This window comes from Pyxicephalus adspersus, chromosome 6, assembly GCF_032062135.1.
Source record: "Pyxicephalus adspersus chromosome 6, UCB_Pads_2.0, whole genome shotgun sequence".
Lineage (NCBI taxonomy): Eukaryota > Metazoa > Chordata > Amphibia > Anura > Pyxicephalidae > Pyxicephalus > Pyxicephalus adspersus.
The window spans coordinates 5,789,399-5,808,279 of record NC_092863.1 but is presented as its reverse complement, the minus strand read 5'-3'; the positions used below and the strand labels follow the sequence as shown (position 1 = coordinate 5,808,279).

At 38.4% G+C, this 18,881-nt stretch overlaps 2 protein-coding genes and 1 long non-coding RNA gene across 7 annotated transcripts in view; 1 reads left to right on the top strand and 2 right to left on the bottom strand.

Annotated features, from left to right (window-relative positions):
- Window positions 1-4,234: 4,234 nt before the first annotated feature.
- On the bottom strand, window positions 4,235-11,811 carry COX4I2 (cytochrome c oxidase subunit 4I2). Of its 2 annotated transcripts, none has more exons than XM_072414275.1 (5): window positions 11,793-11,811; window positions 9,109-9,205; window positions 6,203-6,361; window positions 5,201-5,332; window positions 4,235-4,487 (listed from the first exon to the last, which is right to left on the bottom strand). In XM_072414275.1, exons 1-5 carry the CDS (start codon window positions 11,793-11,795, stop codon window positions 4,351-4,353), a joined length of 528 nt encoding a protein of 175 aa, XP_072270376.1. In that variant the 5' UTR covers window positions 11,796-11,811; the 3' UTR covers window positions 4,235-4,350. The 2 variants fall into 2 exon arrangements, with proteins under 2 accessions (XP_072270376.1, XP_072270377.1); XM_072414276.1 differs by lacking the exon at window positions 11,793-11,811 and adding an exon at window positions 11,585-11,718.
- LOC140332965 (uncharacterized) overlaps window positions 10,493-18,881 on the top strand; it is a 9,941-nt gene continuing 1,552 nt past the window's right edge. The window contains exons 1-3 of one of the 4 annotated variants that reach the window (XR_011921261.1): window positions 10,493-10,621; window positions 14,896-15,084; window positions 18,100-18,232. This is a non-coding gene — a long non-coding RNA (uncharacterized lncRNA). Of the gene's footprint in view, window positions 10,622-12,053; window positions 12,406-13,396; window positions 13,993-14,119; window positions 15,085-18,099; window positions 18,233-18,881 lie in introns of those variants that run through there. The other 3 variants (XR_011921260.1, XR_011921259.1, XR_011921258.1) reach the window with 3 other exon arrangements.
- The window catches only part of LOC140332963 (bactericidal permeability-increasing protein-like), an 18,119-nt gene continuing 16,360 nt past the window's right edge, over window positions 17,123-18,881 (bottom strand). Inside the window, exons 16-17 of the mRNA XM_072414274.1 lie at window positions 18,030-18,209; window positions 17,123-17,389 (exon numbers count right to left, since the gene is read on the bottom strand). Coding sequence (XP_072270375.1) covers window positions 18,045-18,209 — 165 coding nt within the window. The 3' untranslated portion in view covers window positions 17,123-17,389; window positions 18,030-18,044. The remainder of the gene's footprint in view (window positions 17,390-18,029; window positions 18,210-18,881) is intronic.

Sequence of the window (18,881 nt, the reverse complement as noted above, 5' to 3'; positions counted from 1 at the left end):
AGTCGCCCGACATCGTTCCTGGACCTGGAATGAACCGAATGACTGACGGAGAACAACCATTGTACAAGTCATGGAGGGATACCGATAGCTTGGTATACCTCTTCTCCCTTTCCTCAGAAGAGAACGGTGCTGTGTGCCAATAAAGATAATTTCCAGCTAGGAAACTTGCATGTGTGTACACTGCCTTATCCATACAACTCAAGTGTAAAACAAATCAGGGAAAAAATATAAAAACAAAAAAAAGAGGCTAGTTGCATAGGTGTGCACATACTAAACTAATAATAAAAATACTTTATTGTTTTTTTATTAATGTATTTTTGTCAGTTTAGCCTTGCAGTTTGATGAATCCAGGCCTGTATGTCTTATCCGGAATTTCAGCCTTTTTTAAGTCTTCTGTATTTTTGAGAGGCTGAGCTACAACATAACGGTATGTTTGGGGTTCTCTATTCCAATCCTCAACTCCTACAGCCACTGTTGGTCTAATTATGATACTTGTGATAACCAATATCAGTTGGGAGACTTAATGTTCTAGTCAGCATGAGACCAGAAACATAATTCAAAGATGAAGTTGTATTTTAAAAAGAAAACGGAAGACTATGCAGTCTCCTCTTTTATCAGGAACTTATTTCCTTTATCTCAACAACCTGCTTAAACAAGGGTCCTCTCCTCCTGTATCACTGTCTGTATTAGTCTGTCATTTGCAACCCCTATTTAATGTGCAGTGCTGCATAATATGTTTGCACTCTCTAAATCATGTTTAATATAAATAATACTTTGCTGGTAAAAATAAATGCCCCCCCCCCCCCCCAAAGGTCTTTTTTAGTATTGCTTGAGAACTAATTTGTTCACAATAAACAAAAATAGAGCGGTCGGTGAAGTCTTGTTTTCAAATATAAACTACTAAATGAAAAAAAAGTTTAGTGCTTCTTTGGAGTTCATGTCCATACCCCTGTGTTTTATTGCTTTAAAGACGCTACAAGTACAGAACAATATCTAATCTGCCAGAAATGCGTTCGGCCCCTTCTGTTGTTCTGTTGTGGGCTGCCAACACACAGACTGGATTTTATCAACTGTGCCCAGTTTCCTATGCTAAAGCTATTCAGACCCACCAAATTTCTCAACTTTGCAACTGAAAGGCTCATTATTAAGTAGTCCAAATATTAGTTCTGGAAAGGCTTCCTATAACACAGAAAGTATGCATGAGACAACGCTAAGTTTCAGATTTGATCAAAAGGCAAATTTTGGTTGTAGTTGTCAAACATTATGCTTTCAATCTCATACTTTACAGGCCAGGGAGCACTTTTTCTTGCTTCTGTAAAATATTCAATGTGATTTTTCCTGTGCTTCTCCTCCTCACTACAATCTCAAACAGTTCTATGATAAGACTGTGAATTCTCTGTAGGATTGAATGGAGATAGAGGTGTGCATTCACAGGTGGAGCCAGGACTTGCAGGACTGAATTTGAGAAGGAACCTGTGCCTTACTCATCATTACATAGTGGAGACAGGTAAGTTTTGCATTTGTGGAAGTGGGACTGTCAACATCCCTCACTGACATAAAGGTAAGTCTTAATGCACTAGAAGGAAGCTATGAAGGATAATAAACTAATGTTTTAGATATTTTTATTACAAATACAGGGTCCCTCTGTTATTCGATGTATGCACTGATTATTGAGCTGTCTTGGACTGCTGCTACTGTTTTAAAGATCTAATTACCACAATAGCTACCAAGGGAGGATGCAGGATTATGATTCCTGCACAGATCATTCAGCTATGCATACAACTTGAGATCCTGCTTTTCAGGCATGTATACCCAGCACAATTAAATTTCTATATACTAAGCTTTCTTCCACCATAAGGTTCTGGGTAATATAAATTGTACCAATAAACCCCCAGAAATATATAAACTTAAATACCTTACTGTGAAAAGGGTTACTGTGCACAAATAGCTATCATTTGTCATCTTCATTTGATAAAAATGCAAAACCATGTTTAAATAATCATTAGATTCACAGATATACAAAGCTAAGAAGTTGGTTCTGTAAAAGTCAAACTTATGCTTTATCCCTCATTTAGTAATGCTGACAACCAGAGAGGTGGAGAGGAGTTGGCACAAGTTTGCCAGGTATGTAATGATGTATAGCTAACCAATTGTATGTAAATGTTTCCTTTTCCTTCTGGAATTGCTTAATTTTTCAGGGTTTTTTTTTGCCTTTCTCTGGACCAACATGTCCATAGGGTTTTATATCTGGGATATGTTTATTTCCCAAGTGGTTTATATTTGATAGACTTATGTCTTTTTTCAACCTGACCTACTATGTAACAAGATGGAGATCCATAGTCATTACCAGTGTCTCCAAATATAGCGATAGTTATGCAGGCACATTTACAATGCTTAGGTTATCTCTAGTCTCCATTTCATCTTTCTTTACATAGGCTGCACACATGTTTATGTAGTGATTTGATTCTATGCACAATGCATATGCATGTGTTTTTTTTGTTTTGCATAGAATTGGAGGACAGTAGTCGGCCCAGTCTTCACTAGCTTCAGGCTGTGTACAAGGAAATATGGCAAGCTTCAGCTTCTGTTTACTTTGCTTCAAGTTCTGAACACACACATAGAACAACACAGGGAAATGTGACATTGGCACAGGGGAACACTTTTAGTAGAGCAGAGCTAAAGCAGCTGTGGAAAACACACCTTTGTAGCTGGTGATTAAAGCAAATATAAGCTAGGCCTTGGAACCCTTGTCAGATTGTTATTGCCATCTGTATGCGATATCTCCTACCAAGACAGGAAACAGAAATGGGATCAATTAAAACTTTTTGTAAAGACTTCTCATTGTTCGTGCTACCTTGTGCCAGTTATCACATCCCTCATTTCTAGTTCTGGTTTAGGGTATTTTTCCACAATGTATTCATTTTATTTGGCATGTTGACTTGCTTGCTTTTCATGGAAATACCCTGTGGAGGGTAGATAACTACGTATTGGTGAATAGGCCATTACCATGCAGCAAAATAATGAGCTGTTGGATTGATCACTAGATACCATTGTTTAGGTAGGATTTTATACAATGAATGCATTGCAGTCACAGCGACCTCTGCTACGTGCCATGATGCAGAAAACCAGACAATACCATTGGTTTCTAGAGGATGTTCCAGCTGAACTCTTTTCTAGGGAGCTAGAAAATCAAGCATTGCACTTGGAATGTTTTATTATTATACATTATTTTTATAGCGCCATCATATTACGCAGCGCTGTACAAAGCCTATAGTTGTGTCACTAGCGGTCCCTCAAAGAGGTTCACAATCTAATGTCCCTACCATAGTCATATGTCATTTATAAAGTCTAAGGCCAATTTTTTTTTTTTAGGGGGAAGCAAATTAACCTCACTGCATGTTTTTGGGATGTGGGAGGGGACGGGAGTACCCGGAGGAAACCCACGCAGACACGGGGAGAACCTGCAAACTCCATGCAGATAGTGAACCTGGGACCCAGTACTGCAAAGGCAAGAGTGCTACCTCTGAGCCACTGTGCTGTCCAGGTGTTTATCATTGGTCGATAACAATGGCAGTGTAAATATAACCTTAAAAATGTTCCAGGTGTTTTTTTGTTTTTTTTTGTTTAGTTACCCCCTCCCCCCCCTTTGCAGCTGGCTCGAGACCACCACCAGGTAGGTCCTTGGCAGTTGAATGGAGCAGTGGCACATACCTGCTCAAAGTCTGGAGCCTTTTTGTTTCTAAACGTCATTGCTATAACGAGGGAACTAGTAAACCTATTTATGTGATAACATTATGGAGGTGACAGATTGCTTTTAAGGAGACTTGAGATAATATCCAGATGTCTCCACTGCCTCTACCCTAGCACAAAAACTCCTCAGTCTGCTTGTTTCCCTGGCCAGGGTATCTGGGGTTGTCAGCTCCTAAAACGAAACAAATTCCTTCAGATTATTTAACAGAGAGAGGAATAGCTTTTAAGTGATCCTCCTTCACCATTCTGAGTTGTTACAGGCTTCCGGGAGCTTCTAGAGAGCCTGGGGACCATGAATGTGTCCAACCCTGGTGTACCATATTTACATATACCTCCCAAACACTGGAAAATATTGTGGATTGAAGGAAGTTATTCTGCGAGTCAATACAGAGAGTTTAATTGTAGACATGGTAATAAAGAAAAGAAATGTTATTTTGCAAAGCAAAAAGTTGGAGGAAATGAGTGATTAAAGACATCACAAAAGTAGATTCATTAATATTTTAATTGTGCGTTGCTGGCGAAATGGTACACTGACTCAAATAGTAGTTATGTGCACGGATACTGGACTTGTGTATAGTAACAGATCTCCTTTTTAACCCTTTACTTCTTCCATTGGTTCTTCTCATAGTCCCAGTGGGAGGAAAAACCTTGTATAGGTCCCATACGCATGTCCAACATCCTTTTGACCTGCATGGCCTGCCAGTCCTTTTCAAGGGTGTGTGGGAGTTCAGGGAAAACTGTTGAAGCAGAAAAAGAGGTTATTGATAACAGACGCTGTCTATAGAGTGTGTGTCATTGTGATTTATACCTCCTACACAGTGATAGGGATACAGGTTGCTAAATCCCAGTCTATATCATAAACTAAGAAAGGTCTGCTTTCCTGTCTGCCTGGAAAAAGATTTTTTAGGTGGCAAAGGAACTGGCATGAAAGCAAAACTTCCATATGCATGCATAATCCACTTTATTTCTATGTGCCGCTACTGTATCTTGTAATAGGGGTGCACAGAAGTTGCAGTCTTATTTTTTTCATGCCATCTGCAGTAATAAGGATTCTTCCTTACTTTTCTTGGAAGACTTTCCATTTTGAGTATGTCTGTGGGAATTAACGTTCATCTAGATAAGGATGATGATTAAGAAGACCAGGTTCAATTCACTGCAAAGCTATCAGTAGGTCTCCATATACAGGCTTCCATAGCAAACTTAGCAAATCATACCTTTATATGACTGACTTTATCCACAGGGGCACAGTCATGCTGCAAGGGCCTTCCCTAAACTTTAACATGGTTGTAAGTGCACAAATGTCAAAAATGGCTTTGTACATTGCCTGTGCAATGTGTTCAGCACTTTAGTTAATCCTTGTCTATTGACTATTAACTATTATCATTCCACTTTAGTTTTCTCCAAAACTACGTTATGTGGTGCAATGGGTTAGCAACCCTTTGGTACCCACCATGAACTCTCTGCCACCAGACAATGAGACCTGTTATGCCAAAGAAAAAAAGGATGCCCCCGAGAACAGACTTCCATTCATTGGTTGGCTTATTCATCTCTGCATATGTATTGTTGAATTTTATCCGGTACACTGCAGAAAATAAAAATAAAAGGAAAAGATAAGAAGTTTGCTTTAAAGCCTAGTACATACAGACCCCAGACAAAAAGCTAACCACAAAGTCATAAATAGCATGAATATTTTAATTCAGCTTAAGAAATACTATGTTCCTGGTTCCCTCCAAAATAGCATACCCCCATTATGGACCTCCTACAGTCTTCATTGCAGTTTTTGGGTTGATCCTGGTCCAGGCCACACCCCAAATAAATAATATAAAGGTCCTCCATGCCACACTTGGGTTAACAATTGTCGCTTTGTTCCAACCAACTGAAGCTTAGAGCAGCCTTTCTCAACTTTTTGAATGGGGAAACCCTTGAAATAACTTTATGGTCTTCAGGGAACCCCTGCTATAATTACTATATTCACAGCTCACAGTATATTGGCGTGGAGGTCAGTGGGAAGAATGTCATCCATATAGCCAAAAATATAATTAAGCGGACCTGAAAAGTACATTGCTCATTGCTAAAGGAACCTCTAGCAACCTCTGGAGGAACCCTAGGTTTCCACAGAATCCAGGTTGATATATACCTTAGAATGCTGCCGCAACCTTTTGTGTATATATATATATATATATATATATATATATATATATATATATATATATATATATATATATATATATATATATATATATATATATATATATATATATATACACACACACACACACACTCTTTTTCTCTTCAGTCACTCAGACAAGAAATCAAAATCTTCCCAAACAGCACATGAGACAGGAGTGGAACCATAACATTTGATTTCTTTTGTACATTTTCGTTTGATCTATTTTGTTCATTTCAGTCCTGCTTTTACTATGTATTTGCATCAAGTATTGCTGTACATTACATGATATTTTTTCTTCTTGGCTCAGCTGATTCCAGGGCCCCTGTTCTTTATCTTTCAGGGACAGTTCCTGCGAGGTCAGCGACGCACGGAATGGAACATCGGGTAAAGGTAAGGTGCGATTGTCAAGATACACAGGCTTTGTGTAATATGGTGTAGCATCTGTGCAACAAAAAGAAAACATTCCATTATTTCTTTAACCAAGCCAGGTCAATGATTTATTAAAGTGCCAGAAAAAAAAAGAGGTATTTGTTTAGATACCTGCCATTGGATATTCACATTTAAATCCGAGTTGAAAAAAGTGATCTATATAAGTAAGCCTTACTAAAGCAGGTTTATTTTTTCCTGACCCTATCCCTTCAGTCCTGTATACCCCTGTGCAACATTTCATTACTTTTTATCTAAAGATTATTTTTCCATTTCCTATACCAGAGTGACCACACTAAGTTTGTCACCATAACTTAGATAGACATTACAGTTCTTGACATACTTGGTTTACTTTTATATTTTTACTTTTAGCAGTAGTGGGTAGTTTGCCCAAAACTGCTTTTGAAAGCTCTAGGCATTGGCTTGTCCCAGTTAGTTTATAGATTGTATGATTTCGGCACAGGAGTTACCAGCTCCATGCCCTTTATTATTTGCAGTAAATCGATTCTTGACCCACCATAGTGGGAATGTTCTGGAATTGATTATAAAATGGGCAGGGCTGTAGTGAGACTTTAGTTAGACATGGTTTCTCGATGAGATTTATGGCTGGTAGATTTTAATTCTGGATTCCCCAAGTATTTCAATAAGGCAACTTTGCGAATCCATCCCTCGCTTTACAAGCACAAGTTCCCAAACTTGTAGAGCACAGACAAGGGGACAGGAGTATTATAGAAATGCTTCAATAAAATATTTAGCATATAGGATGTCGTACTTGTATTCTAGTAAGGCATTCAGTGTTCACATTGCGACCTCGGAATCTCCCACCGTTAACCACCCTGTTCTCTTAATTTATTATGTCTGGTGATTTTAGGGAGTTTTCTTGTGCTTGGCGTGCAGCTAAATTTAAGTAGGAAATGTTTGAAGGTTTATTGGGTCAGGGAGGTATAAAAAAAAAAAACATTACAGAGATGTACAGTAATGAGGATTATTGAACAAAGGGAAAGGTGATACGCTTTATATTTCTAACAAGGTCTTAAAGTTGACCTAAACCTCAAATAGCTGATAAAGCAAATAGACAATTACTATGTTTTTTTTCCCAAAATACCTGATACTTTTTTGTATATATATCCTTTTTCATATATTATATGCACATGCTAGTCATGGTTGCATATCATTGCTCCTGTTTCATGAAAGGGGCAATGATGGACTGGGCCTGTGCAATGTGTTCCGGCATGGTTTTATGTGACGGTGCCATGAGCAATACTGGTAGACTGTTCTCACTCCATGACAGAAAGGACCTGAACAAGGACTGTCATGGCATTGTCGCCAGGGATTATTTAATTAAAGGCTGTCAATTTAAAAAGAATAAACATAACTAATTCTGTAAATCTAATATTAAATTTTGGTGTTTGTTTTATTACTTTTTAGTGGATAAGTACAACAGGCTGTTAATATTTCTTAGCAAACTGTGTGGCATATGCCCCAAGCTGAACGGGGGGTCTCCAGCACTTATTTTATAAGCTGCCAGGCACATTTGAATATTTTTATACATATTCCTGGACTTATTCTTTATTAATAATTGATTCATTATTTATTCAAAACTCTCCCAATCCTAACAATATTACGAATATTCAGACCATTCAGGAGCTAGCAGGCTGCTCTATTCAACATGGACACATAGACAGTCCTTGTGTATGCTTGAAGCCAGGACAGGTAATAAATCACCACATTGCTGATCACTTCCAGAATCTGTATTTAGATCATTACTTTGTTTTAGAAGTGACAACAAACTCCCTATATTAGGGTTGCCAACCTGAAATGTATTTAAAAGAAAAATGGTAATTCTGGTCTTAATCATCAAAATGGTCCCTCGGTTACCTGTCCTGCCTAAAAGTATCCTCAAGGCAAATCTGAATGTGTCCCTGTTATTCCTAAGGGTATGTTTTTGTTTGTTTTATAGGTTGTAGATGGTGATTTTTATTATATTAGGAGGCTGATAAATGGTGTCATTATCTCTCTGATAAGAATACATCAATCTGAGAAAATACATATAATTAGGAGAATATGTGATTAATGGAGATGAAGTATGATCCTGGAATAATAACTGAAAATGAAGAAGTAAAAACAGGAAGCCTGTGTAATCTAAAGCTGAATTTTGGGCAAAACAAACTTTTATTCTTGCTGCTTGTTCTGCCTTGGGGATGAATAATAGAGATGGACTTTATTTTTCACCCCTCCCACAAATACGCTTCAGTAAGCTTTAATTCCCAGTTCTGACGTCATCCCTGCGTTATAGCGAAGGTACCCACTAAACTAACGTTTACCCAAATGTTGGATATCAGAGGAGAGGATCGCCAAGAAAAAATGAGCACCTAATACTGGCAGTAGGGCGGGAAAAAAATTAGGCTTTAGGATATGTTTCTTTCTTATTATGAACTGCAGTAGTACTTACAGTTCCTTTATTTTATTCAGCTGTAATTGTTCAGAATCTTAAATCATATAGGAAGTCATTCTCACCTCATTTTGTGTTCAATTTGTTCATTTAAGATGACTTCATTGTGATGTCACCTTGTCCTCTCTCTTACAAATATTGATCCTTGTCTGCTGTGGCGTCCTGTTCATATTTGATCCAGTGACCTTCACTCTGTTCAATCTTACATATGGGTTCATATTTTTTCTTAGCTCATTCTGTGACTTACATTTTATTTCGGAGCCAGATGACCCTCAACTCTCACTCATGTCATCAGATTGCCCGCACTCACCTGGGCTCTCATGGCTGTGGGCAGCTCGAACACTGGCAGCTCCCAGTGCCCTCAACTTGACCAAAAGGGGCGACCGCTGTGCAAGAACCGATAACATCTGCAAAGGAAGGCAGGCCAGTCATAAAGGGTCTTGTGTATGAAAAAAAAGTGTCTGCATTTCCAATTCTTTCTTAGACACAGAAAACAGGATTATGATTGGTTGCAGTGAGGAACGCAGATGGTTGTTGCACGCATTTACTACAAAATTGGGCAAAATGAAATCTACTGGACCCAAAACAGATATTTTATTATTAGGTTTTAAAGCCCAATTCCAGCCTAAAGTATTTATACTCCTTTTTGGGTTGTATTCCTATCGAGAATTACAACGTCTGCCGTCCATGCATTCCTATATGTGCAAATAAAATCAATAACAACGTAATAGAAATATAAACATCTCCCACATACACTAAAATAATTAAAACATGAGAATGGCATTATGCATGTTAAACACTGGGAGACATTTTCAAATAATCAAACAAAAAATTGATTAAAAATGTCATAAACTGTTCTTTTCTTGTTAGATGATGGAAAATTTATTGGGCGAGGCTTTTTGGATGCGGAACTTGTGTATGAGTTGTTTGCTGAATAAAGATTAATTATCAAATAGGTGAATGGTACGTCGAATACTTGTGGTTTGTCACAAAGGATCAATTTTATATGCGGATGGTAGTATAGATCAAAATGATCATTGATATCCACATATGTCTAGTATTTTAATCACCTAGATGTTTTCTTTTTTCTTTTAGGCCCTGCCATGCTCAAAATAATTGTTGCAGCAGTTTGTGTCTCTGCCCTCCACCCCAAGGTCATAACGAAAGTGTCCCTTACTCCACTTCATTGCTAGGTCTCCATATTAGAAACAGGTGCTTTAAAGGGATGGATCACCACAATAGGTATTATTATTGCAATAGGTATCTGAAAAACCATTTCATGCTTTGTCATTATTGCTGTGTGATATAGGGCATACAACAATTCTACCAACAGTCAGGATTTCAGTATGTAATACTGGCACCTAATATTTAGGTAACAAAACTTCACCCTGTGGACTCGATTTTTATGCTAGTCCTCCATATTGAATCAAGGTTGTCTTTGACTTTGGTGGAGACAGCTTGGAATTCATGTTCATGAGTGACGTTTAAATAACCGTTCCATGTAACAAATACAGCCATTCAAAAAGTTAGTTATGTGTTCTAGCAAACACAGCAGCACCTTAGAAAGTTCATTGGATATCTGGAGTGTCTCGGGTTTACTACAAGAGCATTTCCTGTGCTGTGTAAATACTTATCTCTCTGATCTTTTTATCAGAAATTACAATAAAATGTGTTAGTCATGTATGAATCAGATTGTTGGCTGCAAGGAGCTTCTTAGTACCGACTTTTTATATTGGAAAAGCAATGATCCCGTGGGTGTGTCTGGGAATGTCTCCTCTGCATCACCAGCATGGGTTCACAAAATACTGACGTGCATGGAGCAGGTTTGTACTCATCATTTCATTTTTGAACTTTATCTTTCAATTATGACCTAGGTGTCCTTTTATAAGCCACCCAATCCACTCAAGGAGCCAGTAGGCAAAGATGAACTAAAGTAGGTGCAAAAAGAACAATGCTAAGTAAAAACAAAATGTCTTTGTGCCAGTTTATTCAAATTAAAGTTAAGTGGGTGTTTGATATATTGGAGCAGGGCTATACAAATCCCATAAGCCAGGTATTCAAACACCCACTTTACAAACGGGCACAAAGACATTCTGTTCCAGATTCTAATGTTTTAATGTATATTTTTTTCTCAGCATTGTTCTTTTTGCATCACCTGTCACAGAGTTTGGGGACAAGTACTTGTTGCTTGCAGCATGGGAATAATTATCTGTTCCCGTCAGCTGCTCCCAGCAGACTCTACTCCTTGCCGGAGCGTGGCGCTGCGTCTGTGCCAGTTCTTCAAATTGGCATTGGTATTATAACACACGCTACATTACTCTGACCTCTGGGACTTAAGAAAAGGACAGAACGTCTCCTCCTAAAACTTGTATACAAATATCACTGCAACCGTTTGTTACATTTTATTACAATTAGGTGTAAGGGTTAAGTGCCCACTTTTTGTGTGTTATTCAATACACTCAAATGAAAAAATAGTGTTAGTTAAAAAAACAAAACTATTAGTAGATGTTAAACAATTTTGCACAGGGAGATAGATTCTAGCCTTTGCTTTTGCAAAACTTTGTCTATATTTATTAAAATGGAGGCTTTTGGTGCAGTGTGACCGGTGATCTAGCTAGGACAAAAAAAGGAGGCCTTGCCTTGTTTGCGCCTTTCCAAAATATCACCCTAAAATGCCATTCCTTCTGCCGCAAAGCCCCCTTTGTTAATACATGACTTGCTGACAACATGCATTCGGGGGACACACGATCACAAGCACCCCTAGGCCTAGAACCCGGAATACTCACAGTGACCAGGCTTTGAGCTGCACAGACTGCAAAATGGAGAGACTCAGAATCTGGGAGTGCAGCCAGGCTCAGATTTTGATAGAAAGCCAAAACAAGGGCATTCTGGGACACGCAGTCTTTTATCCACCCTCCCCTTAACCTGTTAGATGCAGGAAATCAGATGGAAAAAGAAAGATGTTATATCAATCATTTACATCCCCCTTCTTACCATTTCTTCTTCCTCTCTGAATTATTCAAGCCGTATTTTCATCCGGCGGTGCAGAAGCAGAATTAATTGGTTTATGTGACGGATCCCTTGTGTCTGGTTTTCTGCAAATGCAACCAAACTTTAAACATGACCTGGTTTTATAAAATAAATATTTTTACTCACATATATCTGTCGATTAGTAAAATGTTTCCGATTATTTAAATGATATGTAAGATATAATTCTGCTCCTGGGGGGCTGTGAATGGATAGATGATTGCACTGCAGGCTGCCTTTCTTAAAGGGGAACCACTTTTTTTTAACTTATTATTGAGATTAACTGCTTTTTGTTGTATTATAAAGATATATTGATTCTTTTTCGGGAAGCCATATTTCATCACAGTCACTCAGCTGCTTTGAACTGCGGCTGCTGGGATAAAAATTAAACCACATTGTGTACGTTTCAGTCGGTCAGATCTGACCAGTGGACTTGAACTAAAGTAGAACTAGGCTGGAATTTATTTTGAATGGAAAGGAACACATCCTAATTCATGGAAACACAGATATGCATTGTTTAGTGATGCCGATCATAATTGTGGGGTGACTACAAAGCAAGTGCATTGTGATGCCTGGCTAGGTATGTTGGGGTGCCATTCAAATTTAAAGGCAACACATCTTATCACATTCTGTAACTTTTTGCAGTATCACAAAAAAAGATTCTCACCTAAACTGAAGCTAGAGTAGCTAGAGGTCATTGTAGTCCAACTTTGAGGTGACCTGAAGGAACAGGTACTTTGTAAATAAAGCTTGTAGCTTTAATTTCCTAAATAATGATGCAATTGATTGCAAATTAGTTTACCTACTGGTCCTCGTTAAGATATTTAAAGGGAATTTGTTGTAAACGAGATTCCTTTGCTGCAGCTCTGATTATTTTCCTATGGTAGGTAACTCCAAAGTTAATGTTTAGCAAATCTAATAAACAATTTTTGTTTCATTCAGAAGTCTTTCACATTTATTAGGAGTAGGAATACTCAAAGGTGTAATAACATTTATATAACTTTCTATTGTAGATCTCTAGGGGTAATTTAGTAATTGTATGACACTTTTATACCCTCATTGTGATCATGGCTTGTTATATTACACCTCTGTTATCATATACAAACACTGTTCCCGGATAAACTCATTATCCATGTATACTTAGACAATTTTATAAGCCGCCCTATTGAAAGTATCAGAATGACTCATTATGGAGAAAACCTTTGCTACAGAAAAGTTGCTCACAAACACGGAGATGGTATTTGGAAGGTGTGACAGGTTGTGCGATTGTTCCTTGGTGTGTAAATTCTTAGAATATTATTAGGGTTACCCATGAAAAGTTTACTTGGCTTTACCTACTTTGAGTCTGACACTTTGCTGGAGTCAGGGGTCAGCCAAAGTCTGAATTTTTACTTGCTTGGCCTCACGCTGCTGAGAATACATAACTATGTCATATACCAAAGCCCCATAATTAGAGCAAAACTTCAGCCGATTATCAATATTATTAATAAACAGGGTTTATATAGCGCCAACATATTACGCAGCGCTGTACGTTAAATAGGGGTTGCAAATGACAGACGAATACAGTGACATAGGAGAAGGAGAGGACCCAAAGAGCTTACAATCTAAGAGGTGAATCAATGAATTGTATCTATTTTTTCATGTTGTGGCAGAAATTTACCCAATTCTTTAAAGATTTCATTTGCTGTTTGTCTACACTTTGGATATTTTGTACTTCCTTGTTTTACTAACAATTGGTTGGAATTGATAACAAAGCTTTTTGTTGCTGTTTGCACTAAATGACTGTTCAGGAACAACTGCTGTTGACTTCTATGGATTAGAGCACAATTAATTAGATGAATCCAATTAACATCAGAGCTGCTTGAAATATAATGGGAATCTGGGGGAGTGTTTGAGGTCCGGCAATTAGCAGGGCAGCACTTGTAGAACTTTAAGTGACTTCCAAGTAAAAGTGCCAGGCTTTCCCAAAGTTACTAACTCATTTTAAAAAAGTTTACTTAGGTGAACTCATTTTAGGACTGATTATTCAGCTTTGTCCAGCCTTGATTGGTATAAGGCTGAGCACAGACAATCATTAAAATGAAATGGATTGAGACATTCATATCTTACCTTCTGTGAACCCCAATTTCCCAGGAACGGGGTGATGTAAGGACCTGAAGATGTAGTAGTAAGAACATTTACCCCTTGGCTATCTGTCACATGAATTGCATTTCTCTTTGAGTACTCATTGCAGAGATTTGGGGTACAAAGAAGGTTAGCACCCCTTATAATTGACAGAACACATTGTATGGTGTAGTGTCTGCTCTTTGGTACAGGAATGGTGAACAGGGAGCAATATATGACCGGCCAGCACTGTATGATAGATTTAGTTTTGTATCTTTGATTAATAAAATGAGCATCAAATGGTGAGTGCAGAAATTCTTGATTTGTCATCTCTTTTATTTGGTATGTTGGTTACATATCATGTATGTTAAGCTAACTAGAAATTTAGTTTTAACTTAAAACTATTCTAGTTTTATACATATATCTTTAATGTTTGAGATAAAACTCATGGACAACAGTGCACACAATGTCAACAGTGGTCCCCAAATGAAAAAAGGTTGGGCACCACTGTTCAATGTAAATTTGTTCCATCTGGTAAAATGTCCATGGACTTGAATAGACCATAGTCACAAAGCAGGAACAACATCTGATTTAAGTTTATTTAACATTCACATATTTTTTATTACTGTGCTTGTTGACTTCTTTGTCTTTTCTTTATCTAGTTGTGCGCATGAAGTAATAATCAGATTTGTGCACCAGGTGGCGATAAAGTCCATGCAATTTTTCAGCTAGTTCACTCCATAGATTTTTGGCGTTTATTACAACATTCATTAAAATTACATTTGCAATATGTTTATTTTTTTTTTTTTTTTGTTGTCCAACCAGCACCAACTGTAATTCTCTTAGAGCCTCTAAATAATCAATAATGTCAATGGTGATACCAAGCTGAATCTTTTTGCCATGCCTAAAAAGTTATCATCAGAATACTGTTGTATTACTTAATCCTGTCTTTCTTTTGGTCCCACAGGTGTCTTTTAAGAACAAAAAAAAAAAAAAACAGGTGCTGCTGAAATACTTCCCTCATTTTGGGTGCTGTCCCCTGCAGTAATTCCTTTCTGCCAGAAGATGTCCTTGGTCTTCTAATGGTGGAAAGTCTGCCCTCTGCTGGAGAAATTTCAGTACCCTGCATGCCATGTGACTGGTCTAAACACAATAGGTAAAGTAAAAATAATAAACAATAAAAAAAAAAAAACATTAAATACAGGATTGGGGGAGCCTGGTTTTGGGGAATAATAAGATAGATTCAGCAGTGGACTGACTAAAAAGGATATTAGTAAATAATGACTGACAACAGTTTTGAGAGATGCTGTATGTTGTCACCTGTAGTCACTTTATTAAATAGAACATTGTCTCCCAGCAATAAATTTAGGCAGCATGGAATGGGGGTGGTTTGACAAAGCATTGAACCTTCCATATAGCAAGGATCCTAATGCTCTTTATTTTCCAGGCTCTTAGAACCAGGCCCTCCAGTTCAGATCCCCATTCATTTTATGCCCACATTACCAGGATTGACCTGCTGCTGAGCAAAAAGCAAAGATTGTACATTGGTCTCTGTGTACTCGTCCCATAAAATCCCAGGACGTCCATTTCTCAGTGCGTTATTTGTGTAGGCCTGCAGCCCAGAGTCTGCTCTCATCCATCAGCCTGATTTTATGTTTTTATATGGGAGGCTCAGGGCGCTCTGTCATATTTCATTTCAAAGTAGCTCCGGTGTGATGTTTTCCTGGCCTCTCTGCCGGCTCCTTGCAATGATTTATTTATCAGATATGTGAAAATCATTGCTTAATAAATGCTACCGCTGAGAGATGCGATGTGCCTTGCGGCCGTGCTTCTATCGAACGCTGCGCCTTGGAGTGGAGAGCAATCTTTCTTATATTGCTTCTTGTCAGCAAAGGTGTGATCATTCTTGCTAATAAGAAGTGGAGCTATATGGGTCAGTTTCTGTATCACTTACTTGATTCTTAGAAGAAACTTGTCTTGGAATCACCACAACTTTATCCAAACTATCCAAAACTTGCCATATTGAAACAAGAGACTTCTGTAAGTTTCCCTTCACATACCCTTTGGGTGACAAATGTTCCCCAGACAGCAAGTCATCCACAGCATGCATTCTTGATCCCAGATTTACTTCTGACTGGCACGAAAGGGGAGCAGGTTGGCACCTTTGCATGGTACAGGGCAGCCTGTGGATCCTGTGTCTGCCAGCATAGCCTGCATTTGTAGTTGGGGTGGTTGGCCATCTCGGACTAAAGGATCATATCTGTGCCCTCCAGTAACTTCTACCACCAGCCAAGGCTGCAAGAGATGGCAGTGTTGTGCATGTTGGGGCCACACCATGAAGGCATTCATTTGATGCTTCATGTGCCCACTGAGGGTCCTGCATCAGTCAGGGCTGCATCTTGGCTCTTTGGGTTGCTCTCCAAAGATTTATATTGAAGCTTCCTAATTTTTCTTGCTGCACAGTGGCATCACTAAAGCATCTAAAAGGCAGGAGGGGCATTTTTGTGGTGAGGAGGGCACAGAGGTAGAAGAATGCTGCAGAGTAGAGTCAGAAGGCTATGAAAGGGTTAGCAGAGAAATACCTGCAGACAGGAAGCAGAACAGCAGAATTCTGGCACTGGAAGATTGGAAGCTGGCACTGGAAGATTGGAAGCTGGCACAGCAGGAGAAGGTCGTAAGTCCCAATCAGTGCCCAGGACTTTGTGATGTTTCCTCTTCTCTCCTTCCCTACACTAGATACCCGTCTGCTTTTTATATCTTAAGATGGGTAGATGGTGTTGGATCTTCAAAGGTTTTCTGATTCTCTTAAAGACTGGGCATAGCATTGATGTACAAATCTAAGGTTTCCATATTGTGACTGAGCGTTGACTGTCATTTGAAAATCAATGCATCTCTTTAAACAAGTCAATGGAATGGCAAGTTGATGCAAATAAAGTCATTTTATGTATGACTACTTTAAAAATGCCTATAAATACACTTTGGGCTCTATTTATAAATCGGGGAATCCAGGTGTGTATCTTCCAGGTCCATGTGTTTTAATAGCAGTAATTGATTAGAATCTAAACCCCAATCCTGGAATAGGCCACAGCGGTGCAAGATACAGCCTAACCCGTTATTCTCAAAACTTTCTTCACACTACACAGCATGATGTGATGTCAGCTGGACAATTGTAAATAATCTCACAAATAAACACATCAAAGAAAGAATCACTTTATTCAAAAATAATTATACAGCTTAGACAGACATACAGTATAAGGCAAATTATAATTCAAAATATTTACATCTGAATCAAGCACAAATCTGGCTAATTTAGTTATAAAGACTTACTATGGGCACCCGGCCCAGATTGACAGCTGCAACAATTTTCATCCAGTGTTATCACTTTTTGAGGTTTCTGGCGGTGACTTCTCAGTCTTCACCTGGCCCAGCTATTATTTCATCCATCACTTGGTTCTGCAGACCTGAAACAAGCATGCAGACTTATTTGATTGAAAAAAAACCCCAAAACAATAAAGTAAATAATTAGCATATCAAACAATAAGGGCAGGGATTTTCCTATATCAAGGACAGGAATAAAAACCTGAAAGGAAGTTGACTTTTCCTTGGAATCAGCCATGCAGCAAAACAGGCAGGGGCAATGGTCCCTATCATCTTTCATCTTTTTATTTTTTACTACCTACTACTACTCCTTGAAGAACTCCCCTTTCGGATGCATTTTTTACACTTTATAAACTTTTTGTTAAACTTTAAACTTTTTTTTTGTCCTGCATTCCTTAGTCTGGTCAAGAGATGCCCTCAGTTGCATTGGGGGCTCCTTAATGGATTGCATGGTTCTCTTTATGTCAGTTTAGGATTATTCTGAGCCCAGGCTGCCTAATGATTTCACCCGAGGGTTGTTCATGACAGCCTGTCCTCAAAGAAGTGGGTTAAATTACACGGGCCATCATTCAACTCTGAAAAGAACCAACAGAAGAAATAACAATTGTAGGGTGTAAAGGAGTTTTTAACCATAATATTTCTGAATACTTAAAATTCTGCTTTAAAAAAAAACAAAAACAATTTTTAAATCACACATTTAATAGCAGATACTTTTTAACCCACCAATGTTTTCCTCATTCAATAACCCATCATTTTTTGTAGTAACCGTTCATAGTTTTTCTCTTCCAAATAGTATTTTAGGAAAAGCTCAAAGCTTCGTCCATCGAATAGATTGCTGAAATCCAGAAAGTTGTCGTCATGTCGTAGAGTGGCCTGCAGGTCTGTCATGATCACTATGTACCCCTGGAGGAGGAGAGCAAACCGAGGTCAGTGTACTGATACTGAACATTCCGCCATACATATCCTATAATGCATTGAGTTAGTATTCACCACCCCACATTTCATGGTATCACAGCCTGCAAATCAAAACCATTTAAATGAAATACTTAACATTTAGTTTACTTCTTTGCATCTGCAAAAAAGAATTTCTGGCATGGTACGATTAGTATTCAAATTTTTTTTGACACTTTTAATTGCTTGCAACACAAGGTAACATTGGACCTTTTTGTATCCTTTGACAGTATGCAGGAGGCGAACACATTGCTGTGCATTTTATAAAGCCGGCTTGCTGTCCTTGCAGCCTCCATAGAACTGAATTACTGCTTAGGGGCTGCTATTTGTTATCACTTGCAAGCAGGGAGCTGTAAAATACCTGAGGTGTGAACATGCCGCTAGTCTTAGTTATTCACTATTTAGGAAAAGAGCTGACAGGCAGGGAGGAAAATCTTTTTGACAGCAGAAACTTTACATTCTCTTTTATCATAAAAACCCTGCTTGTCATACCCTGCCTGCTTCAATATAAAAGGTGGGGTTCCTTTCCTCATCATGGGGGCGGCTCATATTAATGAATGGGGCTACATTGAGTGTGAGTACAGGGCCAAGTCCATAATCATTACAGGACCAAGGAGGTGTTGT